At 41.2% G+C, this 27,032-nt stretch overlaps 1 protein-coding gene across 2 annotated transcripts in view; it reads right to left on the reverse strand.

The window, feature by feature from the left end:
* il11ra (interleukin 11 receptor subunit alpha) overlaps nucleotides 1–27,032 on the reverse strand; it is a 49,073-nt gene that overhangs the window by 9,395 nt on the left and 12,646 nt on the right. Inside the window, exons 1-6 of one of the 2 annotated variants that reach the window (XM_083983593.1) lie at nucleotides 22,854–23,054; nucleotides 6,857–6,953; nucleotides 3,205–3,271; nucleotides 2,487–2,653; nucleotides 1,656–1,770; nucleotides 1,163–1,326 (exon numbers count right to left, since the gene is read on the reverse strand). In XM_083983593.1, coding sequence (XP_083839719.1) covers nucleotides 1,163–1,326; nucleotides 1,656–1,770; nucleotides 2,487–2,653; nucleotides 3,205–3,271; nucleotides 6,857–6,953 — 610 coding nt within the window. In that variant the 5' untranslated portion in view covers nucleotides 22,854–23,054. Of the gene's footprint in view, nucleotides 1–1,162; nucleotides 1,327–1,655; nucleotides 1,771–2,486; nucleotides 2,654–3,204; nucleotides 3,272–6,856; nucleotides 6,954–22,853; nucleotides 23,055–27,032 lie in introns of those variants that run through there. The other variant, XM_083983592.1, reaches the window with a different exon arrangement.

The following is a 27,032-nucleotide window of genomic DNA, read 5'->3' on the forward strand; positions in this document are numbered from 1 at the left end:
GAAAAACAAGGAAAACAGAAACACCTGCTCAGCCTTGGATTCAAAACATGTCCTTTAATCAAATAAGAAAAAAAAAACAATTCCTGTACTATTGATTCATTCTCTACGTCATCAAAGCTGCTCCACAGACTCTTATTGTATTTTTTTGTTTTTAAGCATGTTCACACCACTGTGTTAGTGAGAATGCAGTGGCAGAGAGACCTCCAGTAAGCACAGCAGCCCAGCATCTCCACACACTGTGAGTGGCCCTTGGGTAAAGCAATAAGAATGTGTCATGCAGACAGAGACACAGCAAAGCAAGATAATTGGGGTCATTATGAGAGGAGCAGGAGGGCACAGTCGCAACAGCAGTCTGGAAAAATGATGTGCAGCATTAGACATGATGACATTTTGTGTTAATGCCAGAGTGTGAGAGTTGCAGGTGTACACTATTCTGTTTATGTTCATTCTTTCAGACGTGTTGTGTTTCAACTTTATTTTACTTAATGTGCTGAGTCCATTTTGTGCCTCTCTCACACCACATTATGAAGGCAAATGCAGCAATTTTCACTCAATGTAAATAATATATTATAGAAAGTTGTTACAATTAGCGCCATCTTTGCTTCCAAGTCCAATTTTGAATGCAAGCCCTACTGAGTGGTTCTATCAATTACTGTAAGTAAAGCATACAATTACTTCTATATTATTTATACATTCAATTTCCAGAAGAACGTGAATGCCTTTTTATGTGCATTGATTTTAGAAGCAGAAAAACATTTCTGCAACAATTTTACCTATTTACAAGGTGCATGGAGATGGGGAAAAAGCCTGAAGGTCAAAAAACTCGAGAAAAACAAGAACAACTTTATGTTCTACCTGTTGTTTTGCTGCTGTGTGTTTATTGCTCTTAAGCAAAAGAAAGTGAGGAGGCGAGGGAGAAGCAACCAAAACATTACTTTTACCACTCGAGTGGCATTTTGTACAAACCATTTTAAATGAGTGTGATGTTACAACTGGAAAAAGTAAAAGAGGGGACAGTGCAGTGGAAACAAGAACAAACCATTGCTGTGCTGCTCAGTCATACAACAGTTAAACTAAATTGACAGAAAAAACAAGAACATCTATTTTAAATCACCCCATTTCCAGGAGTGTGTGTGTGTATGTGTGTTTCACGTGTTCTTACATAGCTCATATAACTTAAACCGGGCATCTGTCGTCCTAGACCCCAGAGCGTTGGTCTCAGTCACTCTGAGTGTATGGATGGTTTGCCAGAAAGGGGGCTCTACGACATCACAGTGCTTGCGGGTGACATCCACCAGACACGGCCTCCACCCTTCACCATTTCCCCTGGAAAACAAGACAAAAACATGCTCAATCACAACATTCACTCCGGTTCCAAACTGTGAAAACTGTCACTACAGCTGAATGCTAAAGCCAGGACGGAGAGTGTGTAAGATCCGCTGCTGTTAATGTTACAAGTTTCCACTAGGTGCAATATGTCACGTTAGAGGAAGGAAGGCGAAAGTAAAGAGAGGAAGCAGAGATCGCTGCACACTCTACACACTACCATCAAATTGTAACCCTGTGCCACATGCACTATATTTAGTATCTACATATCCCATTCTGAATGTGACCTTGGGCGTTGCTGCTTCGGGGTTGCAGTGTCCGGCTCTTACCTGATGGAGGCGTTGTACTGGGCTGGCAGGAAGGTCCTCACCGCATCCACCCAGGAGCAGCGAACATGAGTGTGATTGGGCACTTGACAGGAAATGCTCAGCAGCCCGGGGGGACCTGGAAAAAAAACGGAAGCCAGACAGAGTTCACAATGAGGACAGAGAGGTGGTTATTCTTTGATGCTTTTTAGATGTTGGTAAAAAAAAAAAAATGTCCCAAGTTTAGAATGAACAAAGCTGTGCCATGTTGTTCTTATCACAAAGCTAAATATTTGAGGAGAAGCCTTTCCAGTGCCATGGAAAACTCCCCATCCTTCTAAAGGAAGTCAACTTAGGGAGCCGCTTCCTGTTTGAGACGTTCGCACTCGCAGGAAGTGTATGGCTTTGTCTTTGTGGCGGCTGATAAGGTCAGTTTACTCTAAGGACATTTTGTGATTATCACTTGTGTAACAACGTGTCTTCTTATAGCCAGAGGGCCAGCATAAATTAAATAGTGAGAAAACCATACCAAGAAATATGTCAAGGGAGATTAGAATGTCTGAGTGGGAGAAAGAGAAAGTCGAACTTGATTTATGCTTTTCTGCTGAATTATACAAGAAATGAATTCAAGTGTGAGGGAAAGGGACGGACTGTCTCTTACAGTCCCCAGGCATCTCTCCTGCCGCAGAGACCTTTTTAAAAAAAAAAAACCAGGGCAAGTGGCTAAGACAATGCTGTGTAACTGTCAGTTACATTGTGTGATTGACAATAAAGTTTACTGAACTGAACTGAACTGAACTTAAAGTTAAATCAGGAGCTGTGAGCCTCAACACGTCGCAACACGACAACACTTACGGCCCAGCCTGAGTTTGATGGAGTGGAGGAGCAGCCCCCGGTTATCGTAGCAGCTGTAGATGCCCTGCGCTGAGTGATTGACTCGCAGCAGGACTAAGGCTCCATCCGATGTTACGATGTGCGATGGCAACGCTGAGCTGCGGTTGTGATGCCACGCCACAGGTATCCTGGTGGGGAACATGGAGGACTTCAGTTACTATAGACAAATTGCAACTTAAATCATTGGTGTCAAACCTGCCTGTCAAGAGTATAGCTAAGTATAACCACAAACACTGTATTTTTGTAGCAAATATAAAAGTGAATTTGTTTAGGTTTTGGACAATATAGACAATAGACATGATTACACAAACAATACCCATTAGGACTAATTTCACTGATAGGTTACCTTGAAAAAAGTCTGACCTTTTAGAGTTTTAGAGTTATTTTGCTCAGGATTTCCCAGAGCGTCTAATGGGATTTCTTGAAAGTGGCAGCGAGGAGCAGCAGGGTGGTTAATTAAGTTGTTAATGTGGAACACTAATGTGCCAAATTCCTTCAAATGCTATTTGTTTTGTGGCTCTGCTGAATTCTACGTCTGTGGGTGAGCAAACTGATGCAACTGCAACTTTTTTGCTGAATTTGTCCCTTTATGATTAAGAGGAATCCGACTGTCAGGAGATATCATTTACCAGCTGAATAAAACACACCATCAAGGCACACAGGGAATGGTTTTACTTACCTGATTTGTGACTTCCCACATGCCAGTGTCACATTCGACTCCAAGTGCCCGTGCTGCACGCCTGACACTGCCAACACAAATACCACATAAAATATTAAAGCACAGAGTTGTCTGGATTATAGTGTCGGTGCGCTGCACAATCTCACACACTGTGTGTCTGCATTGTCTGTATTAATGTGATTTAAGCGCCACCATTTACTGTACGGCTGACAGCAGCACAATAACATGACCATAGAAGGCCCGGGACCCAGCAGACACTCGGCTCAAGAGACCTTGGCACCCAGTATAAAGCTGCTGCAGTGTGTTTGATTTTTCTGAAAGTTTATTATCATAAGAGTTACAATAAAATTGCTGTGTATCAGCAGATCATCGTTGAGACCTTTGAAGAGAGACAAACACTTCAGCATTTTAAGAACATACAAACAGACACTGCTCTTGAAATCAATTTAGAAAGAGTTTACAAGTCAACACCGAAAAAACTAAACACTTTCACACATAATGTGAAAAGATCATTACTGTCACGGATCCCACTGGGAAATCAACACACGTCAGTTTCTATAACTCTGAGGAGACCTCAGCTGATAAAATACATCCATTCACTACAGATGAATCAACAACATCTTGTCCTCACGGCTCTTCGCTCAAAGACACACTAAGTAAACAAGTGACAGCCGTGCTATGGATTTTGGACACTGAAGTTACACGAAGACAAACAGTGTTGCCATTAATGTATCAAACCAGCCATATTCATGCCTCATATTCCGATTTGGGACCGACTTTGAAATGGAATGACATTTTCCTGACTTATTTCTGCCCTGAATTAATCAGAGTGTGTAGCCCTGAAGGAGTATGAGGAACTTTGTTAGTGGTCCTCACATCATTACAAAATGACAATTACAATGCAATAAACCCCATTATGGACTAATATTATTGTGAATTATGTCACAATTACTCATTTTACCTACAGCATGCTCACTGTTCTCAACTATTTGTTCCCCAAAATAAATTCATAACAACAATAATTTTGCAATATGATTCGAAATGTAATAATAATGACTTTATTTGTTTAAATTATCTTCTTCTATCTTTGTCATTGTCTTTCATGACAAATAAACAAATCTGACGGTGAGCAGTCTGTAAAACTAAATGTAAAGACCTAAAAAAAAAACATCAACTTAATGAAAAGTGAAAGGCAAGCAGGTGATGTGATGTAGCCATGTTAGTTTTAGAAATGTTTATCTATAGTGTGTCAGCTATTCAAAGCAAAAGGGGGATTGGTGTCTTTTTTTAGTACATATAGCAGCCATAACATTAAGCATAACACAGAACGAGATAGAAATCTTTCACTAACAAAATTGGAAGGTAGCGTAGATTTGAAGGAATACTAAGTGCAGTGTATACCTGAACAAATATTTGTGGTGACTTTAGTAATTTTGCAAACTTGATACACTATCTGCTGAATGCGAGTGTATGTGTGTGCATGTTTAGCTTGGCTGCATAATATGAAAGCTGGCATTTAGAGTAAATCTGGAGTGGAAAAACATCACCTTGGCTGCCAGTCTGCCACGAACACACCTTCATTAATTCTCAGCTTCAATCACTCAGGCATGCATACTCCCTGCTGGCCTCTCCTCCCCTGGTAATAAACAATTTGTCCTGAGGTTGTGTTCTAGTCCTCCGCTTCATTTTCCAACAAACTCTATCACCCTCTGTACTCCCTTCTACTAACCAGAGTGGTTTCATAACCAATTACATCCTTTTAATATTTTTTGCTGGGTCTTGAGAATGTCATCGGTTTTGACCCAGATGCCTCACAGGACCTGGGCAGGTGGAGATGAAGCTTTCTCTGGATGTTATTATTGAATTTACTGCATTGGTTTATTTATATTAGCCTTTCCTGCTGCAATAACCCTGCATGCCCTTCGGGGACCGGCTAACTTAATCCTAAATTAAATTTTACACAGACTCAGGTTGAAGGCTTTACTGAAGGCCCTTTCAATGCTTGGTTTTCACCGACACCTTAAGGTCGCTCTTCTGGCCCTCCTGGCCTCGCTGCTGTTGTTTTAGCGGCTACGCAAAATGAAACAGCTGGGAGAGGAAGCACCAAAGTGCTCCATTGTGATTTTTGTGGTTACATTTACATTTCTAAGTGCAGAAGTTAAATACACAATAAGAGGCAGACAACGAAGCCAACTGGGACTTTTTTTTTTTCCTTAGAAATAAAATAATGGACGTGTGTTCATTCTGTTGTGGTGGGAATGGGAAGCAATTTGTCATTCAGAGCACAAGGCATGGCTGACTGATGAGTGGCTGTCACTGAGGTTGGTGTGCGTACATATATATTGAGTTTTTATGAATAGGAACAAGACAAAGACAGAGCCCTCTCATATTAAACAGGAAATCAAAGAATTTTTTTTTCTTCTTTTCTTCCCTTTCTTTTGCAAAATAGCAATTGAGATTGTAACTTTTGCATTGTGAAAGACTTTCACATCCAAACTGCAATTCATTTAAAAATTAAAAAACAACAACAACCACACATCCAGGAAAGTTTTAAAACGTTGGAGATTCATTTAAGTATTAATTCATAGAGGTAAAATCTCCTCTGGCTCTTATCATTTCTCTCCCAGTCAATTTTCTCTCTATGACAATCTTTTATTCCATGTTATCTCTCACACTTTAAACCAGATTTTCTTTTTCCCTTTAACCACCAACACTCTCACACACACACACACACACGCAAGCACATATACACACACCCACATCCACACACACACACTCCCCTCTCTCTGTTACCTGGGGCCTTGGTGGAGTGCAAAGCTCTGGCTGCTCTGAATGTGTGTATTCATGTTTTATTGGCAGTGAAGTACATTATTCCCCAAACCCACAGCGTTCCACTCATATCTGATTCTGCCTCTGGCAAGAGCGCCCAGACACGTGCGCACACATACACACGCTAAGAAACCACACACATATGCATTTAAGTGTGCATACCCACATACACGGACGCATGCACACACGCACACACACACACACATATACGCTTATGCACACAGGAAGGCTGCAAGTTTCTCCTGACATTGAAATCAGATGGCAGGGTGGACACAAAAATTGCAAGCTGGATGAAACTGAGTACTTTCCAAACAATGAAAAAAAAAAGACCTTGGAGCTGCTGTCGAGTAAAATTAATGGCAAGGGAAAGTTCTGACAGTTTCACCTGAAGGGCTGACGGTGAGTATTTTTATTGTTGGAGTGATTAAAGTTATCTAATTTTAGAAAGATAGATAGAGATAGAGCTCAAAGAAAGAAAGAAAGAAAGAAAGAAAGAAAGAAAGAAAGAAAGAAAGAAAGAAAGAAAGTGGAGATTTCATAATACCACACAGATCCTGTGCTGAGAGACCCAAAAAAAAGCTAACAATAGAGTTTTTGTGTTGCTGAGTGCAAATCAAAGGGGGAAAAGAAAATTAAGTTGCACATCACATTGCAATTTGACAAAGAACCATAAAAATGAACCATGTGTTTCAACAAGCAAATGTCTCAAGGTTTTGCTTGGAAAAAACAGTCAGTATTTCATGGCAAACTGCTCTGTATAAAGTTTTCATTCCAAATGCATTTGATATGTATTTTTAAGTGTGTGTGTGTGTGTGTGGGTTACCTTCATCAGTCCAAATCTGAGCACAACTAGGATGCAGCGTCCAAGATAAAAACCAGATGACTGTCAGACACACAGGACTGGACAAAAGGCCTGGCATCTGCAAAGAGAGAGAAGGAGAGAGGGTTGGGGAGTTATTTCAAAGCCTACTGTAAATGGGATGGCAGAAAGGATTATTGGCAGCATCAACCGCAGCACCGAGCATTATCATCATCATCACCACCATCATCATTTTGAATCCATTTTGTACAGGCAAATGGGTATGAAAAGAGAAATACTTCAGGGAACAGACCGACTATCCAATTTCTCCAGTCAATTTCCTTGCTTTAGTAACGACATGCCAATGGAAGAATTGCTTGGTAACAAAAGGTAAACACGGCACAAATCAAGTTATGTCAGACATTTCCTTACTAATACTGCCGATAACAATCTCCAAAAACGCAAAGACAATGGTGAAGAAAACTGGTAGCGTCCTTTCTTAGTCAATCAATTGTTACGGCTGAGTCTTACTCAAAATCAAACACACACATTTCCCATTAAAATGTTTTTTTTTCCACTGGCTTTGCTGTTCCCAGAAATTCTGGGAAAAGTAAAGTTTTAGTTCCACTTGTGCCGAAGGGCAGATCCACCTTCCAGTTCTGTCTCCATTCAACCAATCTCCTAAATAACCAGAATGTACACACACACACCATAAACAGCAGGGGCTAGTAGAGTAAATAGTGTAAAAGTATATTTGTTAGCAGCTGCAACAGTGTGACTGGCTTCTTTTCAACTGACTTCTACTGTAGTGGGAACTACCACAGAGGCAGCTTTCACTACTTTTGCAGAGTTGTGGAGAATAAAGGACTTGCAGTATATTTCTACCCATGTGTGCATTACCATTACAACCCTGCATGGCATAATTACAAAACTTCACAGGTGCATTATAGGTCTTCCATATAGCAGTGATACTAGTAGAGACTTAGCAAACATGCTAATCATAATGAGAAAGCTAATGTGCTGTTGGTGTAACATTAAACCTACTTCATCATAGATCAATTAGACTTTGTTTCTATTCTGTCATGATATTTTAATCTTGATATTAGCTGTAAGATTTGAAACCTGCTTATAATCTTTAACAACTAACATTTCCTTCATTCCCTGCAACTGTCAAGGACACATGTCCTATTTTGCAGTCAAGGAGGAGACGTAGCTGGTGTATGTTACTGTCAGTTACGGCCACAGCTCTGTTAGTGTTAGCATTTTCTGGCTGATTAATGTCGGAAAATGATAAAATAATCTTGTTAGAGACTTGATTTGATTAACTACATGTCTTTCTATTCCTACATCACTCTATATATAGACAGGAACAGGTTAATGTGCACAGTTGCAGTAAAAAAAAAAAAGAAGCAACAACACTAAAAGTATACAATTACATTTTATTTGTAGGTGTCCTCTAAAGGGGAGGAGGGTGTTATTATGCGAGACGTGGAACATAAAAATGAAGACATTCACTATGTCGTTCTGTGGAACATGTCATGGAGTTATGAGTGTGTGGAGTGATGCTGCTGATATTTTTAACCCCAGGGGACATTTACTACAGACAGGTGTGAGCTTAAGTGACACCTTGAAACACTGTGTAGTGTTGGTGTATTTATGTTCCAACTTCTTTCTTCTTCTTTTTTTTGCTTTGTCACAGAGAGGGAGAGAGGGAGAATGTGTGACATGTTTTGGTCAGCTATAAGCCCACAACCACCTGCCTGATGCCAAACACACACACACACACACACTTACAGTATCTTAACCACACAACAACCAACCTCAAATATTTTGATATAGGTGTGTAAATAGAGTAGAAGAGAGAAGATAGTTCATGAAAGCACAAGCTTTCTCAACCGGCCTTCAAATAAAACGAAGATGAAGACTTAAAAGACTGAGAAAGAAACTGTCAGATTGAGGTCATGTCCACCACAACAGAACTGAGCTATAACAACAATAAATAAATAAAAAGACACAGACAGACATAAAAATAAATCTCACAACACCAGACAGAATGGGAAACCTGTTAAAGGAGGATGCCACTAATTATAGAGATGAAGGGGGAAAAAGCCAGAAAAAGCATGAGTCTCATATATCACGCTTATAGTGTTGATCAAGTCTAAAAACGTGCGTTTCAACAGCTCCAATCCATCCATGAAATTGGAGCTGGGTTATCAGTTTTGCAGCCAACAACAATCACACAGCCTGTCCAAGAAAACAGTGGTTTACGGTGCTTTTAAAAAACTGTAACTTCTCTGAGGCTATCAATCATCCTACAGCTTCTTTTTGAACAGTTCAATGCCATGGTCAATGCCAAACACAGAATGAGAGATTGTCTGAGGGGGTTGACAAATAGTCTGATGAAGTCAGCAGCGAGCATTGAAAGACCCACCGCTTTCATTTGCGTCACTTGGTGCTTTCAGAACTGGATTTTCTTTCAATGTCAAACAGAGTTTTGCTTCACAAAAGAGAAAATAGGGAGATGAGTGATGTGTAGCAGAAAGAGAATCCGTGACTATGGTCTGGATTCCTACAACAAACAAAGCATGAGCACATTAGCTGCACTGAGAGGAGGAGGTGAGTGTTGGATGAATTCAAAATCTTCAAGGTTTTTATTGTGTTTGACACTCAAATGGAGAACAAACAAACAAACAAACAAACAGGTTCTCATTGATTCACTTTTCTTCAGACTCTTAATACCACAGAGATTTTTTTGAGATGACGTGTTGCAGCTTTTGTGTCGTTGCATACAAAAGGCGAACATGCCATTTGGCTTAGTGGGTTTAGTTTCTGAATTAAACTTAAAAGTTAAAACCCTCATTCTACATTATAACATCATTATAACGAACTAACTGTACAAAGGCAGGGCTGATGGAAAATGCATTTGGGATGAACAGAGATCCTCATTTCCTTAGTTCACACTCTCACTTAGCAAAATGACAAACCGAGCCAAGTGTCGACTAGTGTCCTCAAATGAAGCGTGTGCTGTCGTGCCGTTACTATAGTGACTATCACTCAGCGCGAGACCTGAAGTGCGCAGAAGTCCTGACACTGGCCCATCTATCCCCACAGTCATGGCTCACTGGCAGGACCTTGCAAATAAGTTGTGCTGGTTAAACAAAACACAGAGTGACCACAGAGAGGCCTTCAGTGTGAGGTAACGTGAGGACGCTGGCTAACAGATGTGTTATTTACTGGCCACTGGACTGACAGAGTGGCCGGCCTCTTGGTAAAACTTAACCTTCTGAAATGAAATACAACTGACACATTTAAGTGCTGTTCTTTTAAATGTATTGTTCTACAAATCACTGACTCATCTGTGTGATTTATGAATAGTGAGTCCTGATGTCAGTTGGTCAGTCACAGTCGAAGCTGGAGGGCTGATTTTTACTCCCACTCTTACTGAATATTCAGAAGTCCTAAGAAAACAGACGACACAACAATGTCTGCCTGTCTGTCTGTGGTGAGGAAAAAATGTAGCTTTGGTACGGTTAATTGTTTTTTGGGATGTTTCAGGGACGGTGGTGAAAAAGGTTAAGACTGCTCTGACCAGAAGGGATTTGATGGATTATAATTTACTATTACTCATTGCTGTTATTTCCTGGTGTGTTTTTTTTGTCCCAACTCTAACCCTAATATGTTAAAAATTTAGTTTTGTCTTGCCAAATGTGGTCTGCTTTTTCCAGAGAAATTTTTTTCCAGAGAAAAGAGTTTTTCCAGAGAAAAGTTCAAAATCCAGGTAAATTCACGCAAAACCGCTGATTTTTGAGTTTTTCAGCAAGCAGTCTCTGCATTTGCTTTGAAAATAACTCTGTCTCGTAATGTTCTGTTATTATCTCATAGCGTGGTGAATGTGCAGGTCACAACTTGTCCACCAGAGCTTTTTGGAGTTGTTGGATTGTGTATTTCATGAGTTTGATGAGGGAAACCAAGAAATCCCACTAGCCTCCGTAGCGTAGCTCTGAGCAGCTCACGGCTCTGCTCCGCCGTTCTAAAAATAGCTTGCACCAACATATAAAGGTAACGAACCTACTGCTATGACTATAGGGATTATGGCAATGGGCCAATTTGCCAAAATGTTGAACTATCCCTTTAATGAAGCATTGTCATCTCATGTGGCATTGACAACGGACACAGGGTGTCTTGTACCACAATATGTTGGCAGAGACAGTGAGGACGAGACAAAGACAAAACATCTGTATAAAACTTGTTTTTTTTTATGTACTTCCTTACTTGAGAAAACACCTGCATCCAAATGTTCACATTACCTTGTCTGGCAAACGTAGAAATAAAAAATTTACATATCTGTGTGTATGTGAGAGAGATACTGGGCTTCCACAAAAATAAACAGGGCTTTACAGATTTGCTGTTAGTGAGATTAAACATGTAAACTCTGGTGCTTGGCATCCCTGTAAGCATAAAGTCTCCCTGCCAAACAGATCGTGCTTGTTTAAACTATAACGTAAACATAATCAACATTTCATCAGGGGAACAAGGTGTTATGTTTGGCTCATACAAGTGCTCCGAGGCTGCCAATGTCCAAACAACAGTGATAATATGCTGGGTGAGTGTTAGACACTGATTTAAAGCGTTGGAGGTCAAGTTTAGCTTCTGCTCAGCGGTGCTGATGTGAGTGAGATAGGAGGGATGATGAGGATGATGATGATGATGATGATGATAATGACGGTTGTGTGAGTCAGACAGGATGCTGACTTTTGGCTCCAGAATGTGAGATGAGTCGGGAAAACTAAGGGGCAGAGCTACCAGAGTATCAGTCACTGGGCCATGTGCTGTTTGTACAGTACAGGACCAGCATCAGTTGTGTGTCCTACAGTATGTAAACCCACAACGGTGGCCTCTGGATTTGTGCTATTGTCCCGTTTAGCAAAGTCAACACATGTCAGCTACCTGTATTGCATCAGTTGCATTTCCATTCTCTCACTGGATTGGCACATGTGGCGACTGTACGCAAAAAAAATAGATGGCAAGATACACAGTGAGGCAAGACAGCCATACTATTTTTTGCCAGTTTATTTGTTCAGACATAGTTTCCATTGTTTCCCACACTAACTCAGTTGAAGGTTAAAAAATTTCAACCCTACAAAATAAAACACACCATTAACGACTTAACCGCTGTGGTTAGAAAAGCACCACGGCCGATTTATCATCACACCTCTGGTCATTTTTAAATCACTTTGGCCTGCTTTTCCAAACATATTCTAGCAATTTAAAATGCAAAATACACATGCAGCACATTACTAGATACAGATCAATCCATTAATAGTGGATTCCATCAACCCCCATTTGGAGTAAAGTGCCAAAAAACAGCTGATGGAGCAAACAAGTGTTCCCACAACGTGTCCACCACACAGTTCTTCATAACTTCATAGGGGGACAGAGACAAACTCCGTGTCCTCTGGTTATCTCATGATCTCGCATGGCAGTGATACATTCGCCACTGTACCACCGTTAACTTCACACAGCGCACTCAGCAAATCTCACCGACTCCTGTCTCCCTCACTTGCTTACATTCCTCTTTCTCTGTCCATCCCTCCCTCATGCTTTCTTTAAGCCCCTTTACATTCAGTACATTCTGTACATGCAGCCCACCTGGCACCCTCTCCACTGTTTACAGGGCTGGAAAACGCATCATGCTACAGTCATGAGGGATTATACGAGCAAAACCTCTTTTCACTAGTACTCATGTCATGTATACTGTGAATAAAAGAGTCATACTTTGTTGCCTTTAAAGGGGATAGGATACATTATTGTTTGTCCTAGTACTCAAGACAATGACACAGAATCAAAGGCAAAAACAAGAAGTGTAATCCTCCTTTAATACTACAAACACAATGTAGTGTTTAGCTTTTTTTGTGGGGAAGCCTTTTAAACATATGGATCAACAGCGGAAAAGTGGATTATGCTGCAGGAGAGCTCTGAAATGTCTTCAATGTTTTTTTTTTGTTTTTTTTTGCTGAGACTTATTTGTCTCTTTGAATCAGACTTCAACTTGAGCAAGTTATAAACTCTTGTGCTGCATGTGAATAGATTAAGAAGTTAACATGGGTCTTTTTCCAGCTAAAATGGCTGTGTTACAGATACAATGATCTTATTTAAGCAATGCTGGGATTTTTATATTTACTGCAAATGCAAAATGTCCTGCCCATGCAATAAAAAATAAGAAGAGGACATTTCTTTGCCTCCAGGAATTTCTCAAATGAAAAAAGCAGTAAATATTTATTGAATGGCTCAAATAGTTCAGGAAATATTGATTCAGATGCCTGTCGACAAAGTCTAGTCTTAAGGTAAATCTCAAGGACATTTTTTTTCCTCCTTTCAGTCTGTCTCTAACTTTTTTTTAGACCTTGACACAACCTTTTTTTCCACTCTACTCTTCAGTCAGTCCCTGGCCATGTTTTTCCATCCCTCCAACGCCAGAACTTTCAAGGTTCAGTAAACATATTTATGTCATACTAGCTAATGGCTTACCCTCTCTCCTTCCTGCTTCCCTCCAGAGTAACTAGAGATCAGAAAATGCAGGTTGCGTCTCCTTGTACCTCCCCGCTCTGCTCCTTCACTCCCATGTCATTTTTCCATCCTACTCCCCTTTGCTCTCTTATCTCCATCTCCACATCACCACCTTTCTCCCTCCACCCGTCTGTGTTTTTCCTGCACAGGGTCTCTTTATTTCCTCTAATGCCTAACGGTGCAAGGTCCAATAGACATATTTACACAAACTTTTCTAGTGATCCTTCCCTAACACTTGAAAACAATGCTGCTCCCTGAGAGGAAAGTGCTAAGCTGTCCTCGTGCCCCTGAACAACATGTTCCTGCTCGTATTGGAGTGTCAGTTGACCTGTTGCATGAGAGCTTTTTTTTTTTTCTTTTCTTTTTTTTCTACTAGCTCGGCTGTGTTTGTTCGGTTGGGTCTGTTCAAAGAGTGCGTGCGTGCGCATGTGTGTGTTCAGTAAATGCAGCCGCATGTCTAGATTTACTATCTCAGGTTCCACCCAAAAATTTGGAGCCATTACTGGAGATGGCCACATTAGAGGCCTATCAAACCAGCATATTTCTTTATCTCAGCCAAAGAAAACACCAAACCAGGGATCTTGGGTTAGATTCAGTAAACCTGATAAAACCTGAAGCAGACTCCAGAATGTGGTTTTCATTCCCTCTCGTCTTTTTTGTGTTTTTCCTGGGGAAAATTGGCCATTTCTTTCTCCTACCAGTGGTTGCAACAGGTTGCAGGAGCGCTGTTCCTTTGGTCTGATATATCAGAAGGAAACAGCTGGAAGTTTTGAGTTTAGAAGGAAAAAAAAAACCAGCAGAACAAGAGAGAGCGCTCCTTTCATCTCTGTTGTGTAAGTTTCAGCTGATTCCTGACAAGGAACTTTGAAGGTTCCAACTGTGCAAGATTTTTCTGCTCCATTTGATTCAACAAAAGAGGGGGAAATAATAAGAATCACATCCTCTTGGTCACCTCGCAACTCAACACTAAGCTGAACCAAAACTTTGAGAACGCTCAATCTAAAACACAACCTTGTTCACAATTTCTTTTTCTCTGATGGGAAAAAAAGAAACACAAATCACTGACAGCCAGTCCAGTGAAACCACTACAGACACAGATATCAGAGTGATACTGAAACCTCCCGCTGGAAGCCACACGGCTACTTGAATCTCTACAAGCCTGATAATACCACAAACCACTTTCCCTCTGCTGCAGGAGGAGGAGGTCTTTCTGAAGCTAAATGTGAAAAACCACAGTGTAAACATGTCCACGGTGGGCTCTGAAACCCCTACGGTACCTAGGTACCTGCATGGCGGTTAGAAACACAATTCCTTGTGCTGTCTAATCCCAGGTCTTACTGAACAACAACAACGCCCCGAGCAGAAGAGTTGCCATGTTACACATCACAAGTGCCAGGAGACCAACAATGTTGAGGACCACCGTGAGCTCATCCAATTTCAATACTCTTTCTTTCCATAAGTTGTATGAGCTTCTGTGTATGTGTGTGTATATACTTGCAAAACTACTTTGTGACTCACCTCCCACGAGTCACCTTCACTAACTCTTAAGAGCAAGACTCATAATAGACAGAGGAATGTAGCCATGGATATTGTCACCACGATGCACCCATACTGCAAGTATCCCCACATGCACAGAGACGCGCCAAACAACAGGACAAAGTCCCAAACCCCCCAAATAAAACTGCTCCTATTCTTTGTGCACCTCAGCGCCGTAACCAGATTGAAGATAATTGCAGAAATGGAACATGCTGAAATTCCTGGGTGAAAAACATTCCCTCAAAGCCAACAGTAATAATGAGGTCAGGGGTGAAAGCTAAGGCATCCTGGCAAAAGTCAAAAACAATGGCTGTGCCTAGGCGCACCGTGAAAAGGGGAAAATCAGAAACAGAAGAGCTGGGAAAAGGCACAAGGCACAAGGGAGTGATTTTTTTTTTAAAGAGCGAATCCAGAGATGGTGATAAAAGAGAATTCATAGTAAAAAAGAAAAGAGGTGTGCGCACACTGAGGATGAGTAATCCAATCCAAAAGGGCTCTTTTTTAGCCAGTCCTCTCTGTGGCAGCACGATCCCACACGGTGACTCACTCACACTCTGGCATGCCACTGCACATTCAGTCAGCTTCACAAGAAAAAAGACAAGACAGAGTGAAAGAGAGAGGGTGAGAAAGACAGAAAAGAAAAAAAAAGGAGGGAGAGGGGAGGAGAGGGAGCAGGAGACAGGGGCTTAAATACAGGGGGAAACCCGACAGATGAGCAGGAATGCAGACGTTAAGAGCTACATACACCAAAACAAGCTAATAAAATACAATAAAGTTATACACAAACATCTCTAAATGGTTTCTGTGCACACACACTTATGTTGTCCGGTAACATAACATATTATTACAGGATGTCCTGTTCATGAGGACAGGTCATTATGTTTATGTCACAAATTAAAGATTAATACAGACTGATGTGTAATTTAGCCAACTGCCTGCACAATCTGATCATCAGTGTGTGTGTGTGTGTGTGCTACCTGCACTCAGGTCGAAGGAAATGATGACAAGCTGGAGGATCAACTAACAACTGCATGTGTGTTGTGAGGAGAACACATATGGCTGTGTGTGCATGCGCGTGTGCACGTACATGCACTAAACCAACAACACAGGGAGGTCAAGCCAAGACGGTGGGGGCGGACTACAATGGCTGTGGTGTTTACTCAGGTCACTATAGCAACCACTGCACACGCAGTCAGTCCATCTGACCTTTCCAGGCGATAACCACACCGCTGACTGACATGTGTGTGTGTGTGTGTGTTTGTGTTGTGCTTCTGTGTGCGGAGCTCCTCAGTGAAAGCCTGGCTCTAAGTGTGTGTCTCTGTCAGACGTATGCAGTGTTTAATGTGTGCACGACACGTTGTTCTTTCTGGATTAGTGGGCGTTTGTGTGTGTGTGCAGTGCAGCCAATGGAACAAGTGAGGACAGCTGGATCTAGAAAATAGATTGAGCCTCCTCCTCCATTGTATAGACACTGTATAGTGTGCATGTGCAGGCCTCATTGTTTCTACTTGTTTTATTCGAATCCCCTTTTTAAAAAGAAGCCTGAACTTGGCATAGATCCACATCCAGTTGTGACCCAGCTTCCCTCTGAAAGGCCATTCTTTTCTTTACGGATGTTGATTTTATTTATTTTTCCCATATCAGTGTATTTGTGTATCCTGTTATCACAGAATGTTTTTTTTAACGATGTTTGTTGACCACTCAAGTTTAAGAATAAATTTAGGGTTTGTTTTCTTGAATCCAATTATATTTTACGATGTATTAGAATACCACGAGGGCTTTTCAGGACTCAGATCTGTGCTTTCTTCTTGGTTTCATTACCAACTGCTTCAAGCATTCTGTGTGAGAACATAAAGTGATCTTCCTGTTCTATTGGAGGCAGAGTATTACTTTCTTCATTCTTAAGATTTTATTAGTGAGAAAAGGCAAAAACAGCAAACTTCAATGATACACCAGCAATTGTGGTGAGTGGTCTGTTTCTCTACAGTATCTTTCTATCTGTTTCACAGCCTGTTTTATCCATGATGCTGGACACCAATATCCGTTTGACTGGTGCCAATTACCTTCAAGCTTTTTCAGCTGCTATTTTTATTCTGCTTGCCCTTTGTTTCCTTCTTCCTTTGTGCCTCCTTGATATATTTAACTTTGTGCCATTGAAGACTAGATGCCTGCTTATCCTCTTATTAGAAAGGTGTTAAAAGGTGATAAGACAAGAGATGACAATATCTGATTCTGTCCAAAGCCTTGCATTCAGTCTGTCCATTTATCCAGGTTCACTGTCAAGACCAAAGAATATATGAGTATTATCATACTCATTCTAGATTACCGTATAACGCATTTTAAATAATCTAATGATTTTATTTCTAAGGATTTATTTGACCACATTCAAATACTTTTGGCGTCAAGAGAGCTTCTTTTCTTTCGTTCTCTTTTTCTTTCCCCACTTAACAGAGCCCCACTGGGAGAATTAAACAGGAGGAAAATCTTGTTATGTTCCAGTGTTCTACAGGTTGTCAGGAGGGCCGACGTGTCCGGTGCTGAGCCTGTTCACCCTGCAGGATAATCTGATCAACTGTCAGGCTGAGGGGAAAACACCAGGACTAATGCTTGTTCAGACTCCAGTTAAGTGGCGCTCTGAAGATCAATGAAGGCTTCACTTGATTTGTTTTGATTCTTACAGTTGGTTGATCGGTACATGGGGTGAGAGACGACAAGAAATAGAGAAGGAGAGCTACTGAGGATCCAAATCAAAGTGGATGAAAACCACAAAAAAGACAAGAGTTGACTGAGACATAAAGAGTTGAAGATAAACTCTATTAGTGTCGAGTCTAGTTGGAAACCGAGGCAGAGAAAGGTTCAGGTCGGAAAATCAAAACCATCTAATGTGGACCGGCCTCGAGTGCGGGCTAGATAAGGAGTAGAGTTGAAAAATGAGCGGTCGTGTTCATGAGGAGAAGAAAAACCGATAAGCGGAGGAAACTTTTTACCGAGGAAGTCGAAGCCGTAATGGAAACGTCTGGCGAGACAGGAAGCTGGAGTCAGAGAGAAACATGTTAAACACTCTGGCGAGGTTTTGATTTAGAAACATTTTAAACTCAGTGTTTGGACCACAGGTGCTTAATTTAAGACTTTAAACTCCAACTAATTCACCTGCTCTTCAGCAAGTGTTTTATAGAGTTCAGCTTTCCAAATGAAACATCCAGACTTTCTAAAGACTGGACTTCAGAGAGACTGTACAGACAAATGTAGTTATTAAACGTGTGTCTGCTGGCTACTAGAAAGAAAATGCAGAGCTGATGCTTAGTGGAGTCCAACACCGCTGGGACAGCTAATACAGGGTAAATAGTAAAAGCTGGGCTCTAACCATACACATCGTGATAAATGGTCTATATAAATACCTTAAGCCACAGTTAACACTGAAAACAGTGAAGACAGACAGAGACTAAACTTTGCCAGTACTATCTACTCGTCAAACTCCTAGGCTTATTTCCAACTTCTGCCCAAGCCTAAACACACAAGGAGTAATGGCTGCCATGTGTGTACAGAGATAGCACCCAGCCAATCCACAGACCGAGGTTCGAGTGTGTGTTGATGTGTGTGTCTGTGTGTGTTAGAGAGAAAGAGAGAGAGACATAGAGTGTGAGATAGAGAGAGAGAGAGAGAGAATATTATTTAAGTAATTATATGTTGCGCAATGAGAAAATGCAAAACAGCTTTTGACTTGTTACTGAAGGCAGAATTTTCCATCGACGCGTTTGTCCTTTTAAGAAAAAGTAAAAATATGACTTTGTGTGTCCGAGTTTGGCGCCCGTATCACAAACCTGTACTGTGTTGTGTGTGTGTGCAGCAGCAGTATCTTGGCCTCGGCTGGAACGCTGGAATTTCCTCCAGCTCTGCCGCCAGGGCAAGATGGCTACCATATGCCAGCTATTCACACACACACGCACGCACACACACAGTTGAATGAAGACCACAAGCGAGCTAGCATACAAGTTTGCAACACTGAAGCCAACCTCACATATAAACAAACACTCACTGAAATGCATAATGGGGTGAAAGCTGAACTAAAGCACACACACACACACACACACACACACACACATACATACATATGTCCCTAGGCATGGAAGTTATACCCACATGGATGTGAATGAGAACATTTCTGTCTGAGGTTTATACATGTGTATGTATAGTTACATACACTGGAGAGAAAATTCAGAGACTGTAAAGACACAGACATTATAGAGAGTATCAAATACCACACACACACCAGAATAGTGCAAAATTATTCACATATAACTCCTTAGTTCAATTGCATAGACAGCTATGCAATTGAACCACTGTCCAGTTCGAACCCAAGAGATATGGAACTACTCAAAAGTAGGTTGTTCATAAAGTGATCAATATAATTCTTTAAAGCCCAATACAAAAGATCCACAGACTCTTTTCCTTTATGTCCCACCCTTGCTTCTCCAGTATTCTGGGTTAATAGGCGTTAATACTGAACTGGGTCTGTATGATTCCTTCACTGGTTTAAAAACCAGAACTGTTGGCTGCAATGAAGAAAAGTCACAATTTCAATCAGACTGTGGGAGCTACATATATTCCAGCACTGGTCTGATGATAGAACAAAGGGAGAAGAGTTGTAACATGAGTCGATTACTGAGTATTCGATCATCAGAAATGAGCGTTATTTTCCATTATTAATCATGTGTTTGATGTGTTCTCTAACTGCAGCTTCCAGAAATTGGTTTATTTATTGTGGTGTAAACAGAAAATTTAATCTAACACAAAGATCAGTCATTCAAAGTACTGTAGTGGTGTTGTAGTGGTCTGCTCTGAGAAATTGTTAGAAAAGTGTTTCATTCCTTTCTTACATTTTTTAAGACTGGAAAACAGATGATTGCACGGGAAAAACTACCAAAGTATATTTTGTAGGCGTCATCAGAAAAAGAAAAATACAAATTACAAAAACTTCGACAGTCGGAAATTAAATTTGCAGAAAATCAACTTCACACTGAAATCCATCTGGGAAAGCACAGTTTTGGCAAGGAAATAAGGAAGTACTGAAATCCAAACAGCTGGAGTTTTTCCTCAGTCGATGTGAGGGTCTAAGGACAGAGGATGTTGCTACGATGCCATGTAAAGCCCTTTGAGACAAACTGTTTGTAAAAACGGGCTATACACATAAAATTGCCTTGCCTTGCCTTTTAATAACCAGTGACCAACCGAAGTTTAGAGGAAGTCGGATGTTCAAAGGCAAGCCTGATTTGAGACATCAGTCACTTTTCTGTGGTAGTTTCTCTGTGTGAACATGTGGTGACTTATTACATTGCCCAGAGTTAAAGAGTTATTACTCTTGAACTGGGAGATCTGTTATGATGGAGGAGGAGAAAAAAAAGGTGTGAAATACAGGAGATGACAACTGGATAACCATGACGACAGACAAACAACCCTCCTATGGATGTATGTTACACTGCTTTGGGGGGAGGGGGGGGGGGGGTTTGAAATAAAACAAACACTGCATGCTGGCAGAGAGTGCCACGGTAAACACCACCATGTGCTAACACAAGCCACAGCCAGAGGTTGAATCTCCTGTGTTCAGTATACAGACTGACAGTGGCACAGGGAAAAAAAGAGGGAAGATCTGGCCGACAGCTAACCACAGGGGAGCAGGAGCTAAATCTCCTGAGCAAACAGCAAACTCTTCACTGACATAACAAACACACTGTCAATGAAGTCACCGTTGTACATCTGTCTCATTATTACCTGCTACTGAACAAAGTGGTGGATCTATGCTAAGCCTATGGTGCATTTATATGCAAAGAAACCAACCTGAAGCGTAGCCCAAATGACAAACAACAATCAGGATTTGTTCATCATTTTGGCAAATTTGCCTACCGCCATAATCCCTATAGTCGTAGGAGTAGGTTCATTACCTTTAATTATCAGTGCATATTGTTTTGAGATCCGCAGGGCAGAGACGCCAGCTGCTCAGCGAACACAATGGAGGTGAATGGTACAGGTCCCTCAGCAAACTCATCAAATACACAAGTTGTGACCTGAACATTCACCACGCTATAAAATAATAATATAACGAGACAGAGTTGTTTTCGAGGCAAATGCTTAACTGGAACTACATTCCAGACACGGCTGCTGGGCGGAGAGATTTCAAAAGCGCAAGTAGTTCCGAGTATTTGCTTCATGTGTCATGTTACATAATTATACATGACTATTTTATAGCTTCTCCACGAGAGCGTTTTGGAGTTGTTGGATTGTGTATTTGATGAGTTTGATGAGAGACAGGAGACCTGCACCATTCACCTCCATTGTGTTTGTTAAGCAGCTGGCGTCTCTGCCCCGCGGATCTCAAAACAACATGCACCGAGAATTATAGGTAATGAACCTACTCCTATGACTACAGTGATTATGGCAATGGGAAAATTTGCCAAAATGTTGAACTATCCCTTTAATACAAAAGTAGCGTAGACTAGAGAGTTGTGTTTATTTTTTAGTTTTTTACAGAAGACAGAAGAAGTCTTAATCACCAGGACCGATGTCATTTCTCTGACCTACAGAGGGTATTTCATGTTTTTCCAGTAAGTTGTCCAGCTTCTCTTTTGCCTAGTAACCAACTTCATAAACTCTGCATTGAAAATCACTTATATAAGCCACATCATTTTGTTCCAACTTAGTGGCTCTCAAGCACTCCCGCAGGAGAGCCAGAGGATCGTGAACAGAGTGGCCAAGCAGATGTTGTTCAGTGGAACCTCCTCAGTTGCCAGTGCGAGTCATGACAAACCCTCTTTTGAGGGCGTAACAGTTCGCAAAAAAAACTCATGGTTCAGAAAGTGCCACAGTTTTAGGATCCAGCTCTGGGAACGAGACACTGCTTGACGAATGATGAATGGCTTACACCTCAACTCTCCCCACTGAGCACACAAATGCAACGTTGTGTAGAAGCAGGCTATTATTCTAAATGGAAAGAGTTTTTTTTTTTTTTTTGCAACTCTGAATTCCTGGGGTTGTGAATGGCTGGAAAATCATGTCAATTTAGAAAACCATTATAGTGATTATTGTCTTTATTTTCCAGTGTTTTACATGATTTCTTAATGCTATGGTCTGTATTGTGCAAAAAATACATGCATATGTGTTGTGTAACTGTGGTTAGACCTTCAGTTTTGCACAGGGCGATATTGTCACAATGCACCATTGTGCAGCGACCCTGACTGAGTACAGAGACCAGAGAACAGTATACTTTATGAGAAGCACTTTTCGTATATCAGACTGCAGCGCTGACAATCCAACGTTCACACCCACTCCACACTGTGTATGGCCTGCTGCAGAGGTGAGGAAGGAGTTTGAACTTGTCTTCCTTTTCCTATTTATTACACACAACTATTTTTGGTACTAAATGCAACACCTTTCTGGAAACTGTCTGAAAATGTGCATCATTATCCCCTCATTTAAAAATGATATGCACTTTAATTTCCCGGGAATCCATACAGCCTCCAGAAAGAAGACTCAAATACGTGAGACTCTTCCAGCTCAGCTCACTGGCGTTCACCATACAGACGATTTTTTATTTACTAATTGAACAAGCATGGCTGACAGTAAACAATAACACCTTGTCGTCTATGAAAAAAGATTGAGGTGCAGTCAATTAGAAATGGGATTGTTAACCAGACCAGCTGTAGAGAAAACTCTGGTGACTTTTGTTTACAAGCTCTGGTTTTCTTGTTAACGTGAAGTCGACCTAAATGAACCGAGAGCCAGAAAGGTGACAAAGGAAACTTTTCCCCAAACAAGATCAACTGTAGATGTGATCTCACTTCTCAACATGTTTGGCTGTGTTTAACTATGCTTAACTGTCTGGAGTAAATTCAAGTGGAGTCAGCTGGCAGTACCAGAATATTACCGTAAACCGCAGCACTTTATAACTGTGGTCTGGAAAATTCCATAGCGATAGTGTCCTGGTTGAGACTCCCAGTCATCTGTGCGCTGGCCTAAACATCTGTCAATGAATCCAGCGCTTAGCTCTGACGGATCCCACAGCCCTGCGACTGATGCATTCATGAATGTTCCTGCATTGATGCCGTTTGTTTTTCGCCACCTGAAATGCAGCAGCGCAGTTTGAGTCAGTGCTGCTAGTAGCCAGAGAGGGATGATGGTCCAACAAACATCTGCTCCGTATGAGCCAATGACAAGCGCGTCAAACATACACCCACCTACCCACCCACCCACCCACATCTGCTCCCTGTTATCCAACAAGGCCTTACACACACACAGACATAGCCACAGGCGCATACACTGATATACACACACAAATCTTTTAGCTGTGTGATCAATTACTAGCCCCTGCACAGGCAGCCCATCACCGGACACACAAAGAATTTAACCAGAGAATAAAAGCAATGGGGGATGTGGGAAAGATTATTATTATTATTTATTTATTTATTTATTTATAATTTCTTTTTCAGTGATTCAAAAGTATAACTCTTGATTTTCGGGGTTAATGATGCAGAACTATGATCATCATTTTCTAAAACGGCTCCATTTGCTTTCTGCGCTAACCAAACAAATATCTCAATTCTAACCACAATCGATGCATCAGCCATGTGTCATTTGATGGCTTGGTGTCAAAGCTGTAAAAAAATTACAGAAAATTCATGAAAACGCATGTACACGCACACACGCGTACACACACACACACACACAGAGGCATATACTGCTGATGATAGTTGTACCAAACTTGGTCCAAGTCAAAAAGCCAGCAGGTTGGTTAGCCAACAAATTCTGCCCAGTTATGCTTTTCCACACTCCACTGAGCATCTGCAGGGGTGAGATGTGTGTGTCTGTGTGTGTGCGTAAAATGCGCGTCCACGTACATTTTGACTGGCGCCACGCTACTGCTGGGAGCAATTATAAAGACATGAAGCAGATAGTTGAAGATTGCTGTTTTATGCAACGCTGAGAAACACACACACATGCGTACACAAAAAATTTGATGGACTTGACTGTCTGCACTTTAGGAATACTGTCATTAGTCCACATTGACACCATGTCATTACAACAAGACGGATTGGATTCAGAGCTTTCTGAGAATCAAGGCTTTGTAAAGTATCCTTGATTCTCAGAAAGCTCCGAGCAAATATAAATAATTGAAAACACACTATTTACTCATTGAACCTCCATTAACGCAGTTTGTGTTAAAAATACCACTCCTTATCAGTGATGAAACAGGAAACTATGGACAAATACACTAAAATGCAGACAGAGCCTCATTATTCCCATGTTTAGACTTTTAATACAATGTCACACTTCCTGTTTACATCACCCCAGAGTGATAAGAATGAATCAATGACATGCAGCTCTGGTGGCAAAACTAACCCTTATCTCACATATCTATAAATAGATTGACAGTGCGTGTGTGTGGTGACACTCAGGGGCACAAAGGAAAAAAGAGAAGTTTAAATTTGTGTTAAATGTCAGAGTTGTTTTCGAGGTAAATTCATGTAAAACCGCTGATGTTAGTTCCTGTCAGGGTCAGTTTTTCTGCAAGCAGTCTCTGCATTTACCTCGAAAACAACTCTGTCTCATGCGTTCCGTTATTATCTCATAGCGTGGTGAATGTGCAGGTCACAACTTGTCCACGAGAGCGTTTTGGAGTTGTTGGATTGTGTATTTGATGAGGGAAACAAAGAAATCCCATTAGCCTCCGTAGTGTAGCTCTGAGCAGCTCGCAGCTCTGCTCCACCATTCTAAAAATAGCTTGCATCGACAATTAAAGGTACATACCTATTACTAAAACTATAGGGGTTATTGCAATGGGCCAATTTGCCAAAATGTTGAACTATCCCTTTAAAGACCGATCTTGAGAACATCCAATATCATGTAAATGGAAACCTGGGCAATAGATAAGGTATACAGAAGTAGCATAAATGAGAGGAAGTGAAGTAGGTTTTTCCCAAGGCACCTTATGGGATGTGTGTGTTTGTGTGCGAAGGAGTTCATGTGTGTTGACTTTCACTGACTGATGACCCTGCTGGCAAAGACCTTTAGCCATGTGTTCAGCAGGAAGGAACAACATGGGAAACATATACACCCGAATTACACAAACAGTCAGGCCATACCAACACACAAACACACACAAGCACACACACACACCCACACACACACATCTACCCTTCCTCCGCCCACACTTTGACTGTCCCACACATACACATGACCCCTGTTCGCTGTAGCGATGAGTCACTCTGCTGGGAACTCCATGCTTTCCCCATTACTACAGAGCTGCTGACTGACTGCCCCGACACGCTGCGAGAGAGGTAGGGAGTTTAGTAGGTAACACAACCGAGATGAAAGAAAGTGGTAAAAGAGGGAAAAACAGACACAAGAAAAGAGTTAGAGAAATAGGGGATGAACCAAAAGGATTTCAAACAGTGAAAAAAAAAGGTTATGGTTAGTGAGAAGAGGGAGGATGGAGTTAACTGGATTAAATCTAAGTCTATGGTTTTTCCACTATACACAGGGGCACCATGAAACAGTGAGTTTAACTTCCAGTCTGTGTACACTCCAAACCAGAGGAACCAACAATCCTATGAGAGGAGAAAAATGAGAAGGCCATGCTTTCTTGATTACTACTGTCTGACTGCTGGTTCAAAAATGCTGCTGGGAGAGAGACCAGCAAAGAAGACAGAGAGAAAGAAAGGACACAGGCAGACGCAGAAGAATCTCAAAGTAATGTACATTTTCATTGATAGGAATGCCTGTCCTCCGAGTCACACACTTATCTAAACAGACCACAGTTTGAATGGATATACAGCTCATAAAACCATCTACATCGGGATGTTTTAAACTAAACACAAAGTTGGGTTCATGATGGTATGCGTTTTACATGTTCTGTGAAATGCTTGACCTCAACTTTCCTAAATAAAACTGTCTTTAAAAAAGGCAGAGTTTTGATTCAAATTAAGAACCATCAGATCCCAAGATGAGTTTACAAGATGTGACCAGTACTTGGCAAAGTTCAGTACTGAAGGCCACACACACTTTTGTTGAAAAAGACACTGAGCCAAGACGGATTCTTAAAGAAAACACCATCATCCCCTACAGGTAAGATAAAGTTAGTGGAGGGTGGTTAGAACAAGTCCCATCGAGGAATAAAATGCCCAGAGAAATTAGAAAAAACACTACAACAACAAGCTTTGACACCAACAGAGACAAATGAGCATGAACAGCTAATGAGCACTTGACATAAAAGTAAGCAAATCAAAACCAAATGGAAAAATGAGAGGAGAGAAAAAAATGGAATAAAACCCCAAGGATTACCCCCTTCAGAACATTTCGTGCCGTTATGTTTGGAGTATGTCACATGTTTTCATTTTGCAAATGTGTAAATGCAAGAATAAATCTTAAACGCGATGAACTTGCATCATTTGACCACAGGGCAGTCACCTCATCCAAGTGATTTGCTTTTTCTAAATAATGTCGTCTCGGGATGGATTTGCTTTTAATTTGTTTTAATTCACTGCAGATTCAACAGTGCAGTTAAAAGTGAGAGAGGAGCGGAGGGAGGAGGAGTGACAGAAGGACGAAGAAGGGGTAGAAGAGGAGAGCGGCAGGCAAAAGAGACAGACAGATGAGGAAGGTCGCACTGAATAGAAACATCATTATCATCTACAGCCGATCAAAAGGAGAAACAGCCTCAAATTCTCCACAACCTCGGTGGTGAGGACACCTGGCTCAAAAAAACATTTTAGAAGGAGAAGAAAAAACGGAAACCTCAAGAGGATGTCTGATATTTTAATAAATTGGCTAAAACCTAAGATCACACAACAGAGCGGTGAGGTGACGACTGGACTAACTCAACACACTAACACCTCCAGAGCTTGGTTTAATTGTGTCACACCTTTTTTTTCAGTCCGCTGCTGTCAACATTTTAGTGGCACAAACTCTCCATGTGACCCAGACGCAGACCTGCTGCATAGTGTAGCTGAAAAAAATGTGAAGTAGGATATAAACTGATGGCTGCGGCTTATCTGACCGAACATCGACTGTAAACCGCCATTAAAAAACACACAAATACAAACAAAAA

This window comes from Trachurus trachurus (genome assembly GCF_905171665.1).
Source record: "Trachurus trachurus genome assembly, chromosome: 12".
Lineage (NCBI taxonomy): Eukaryota > Metazoa > Chordata > Actinopteri > Carangiformes > Carangidae > Trachurus > Trachurus trachurus.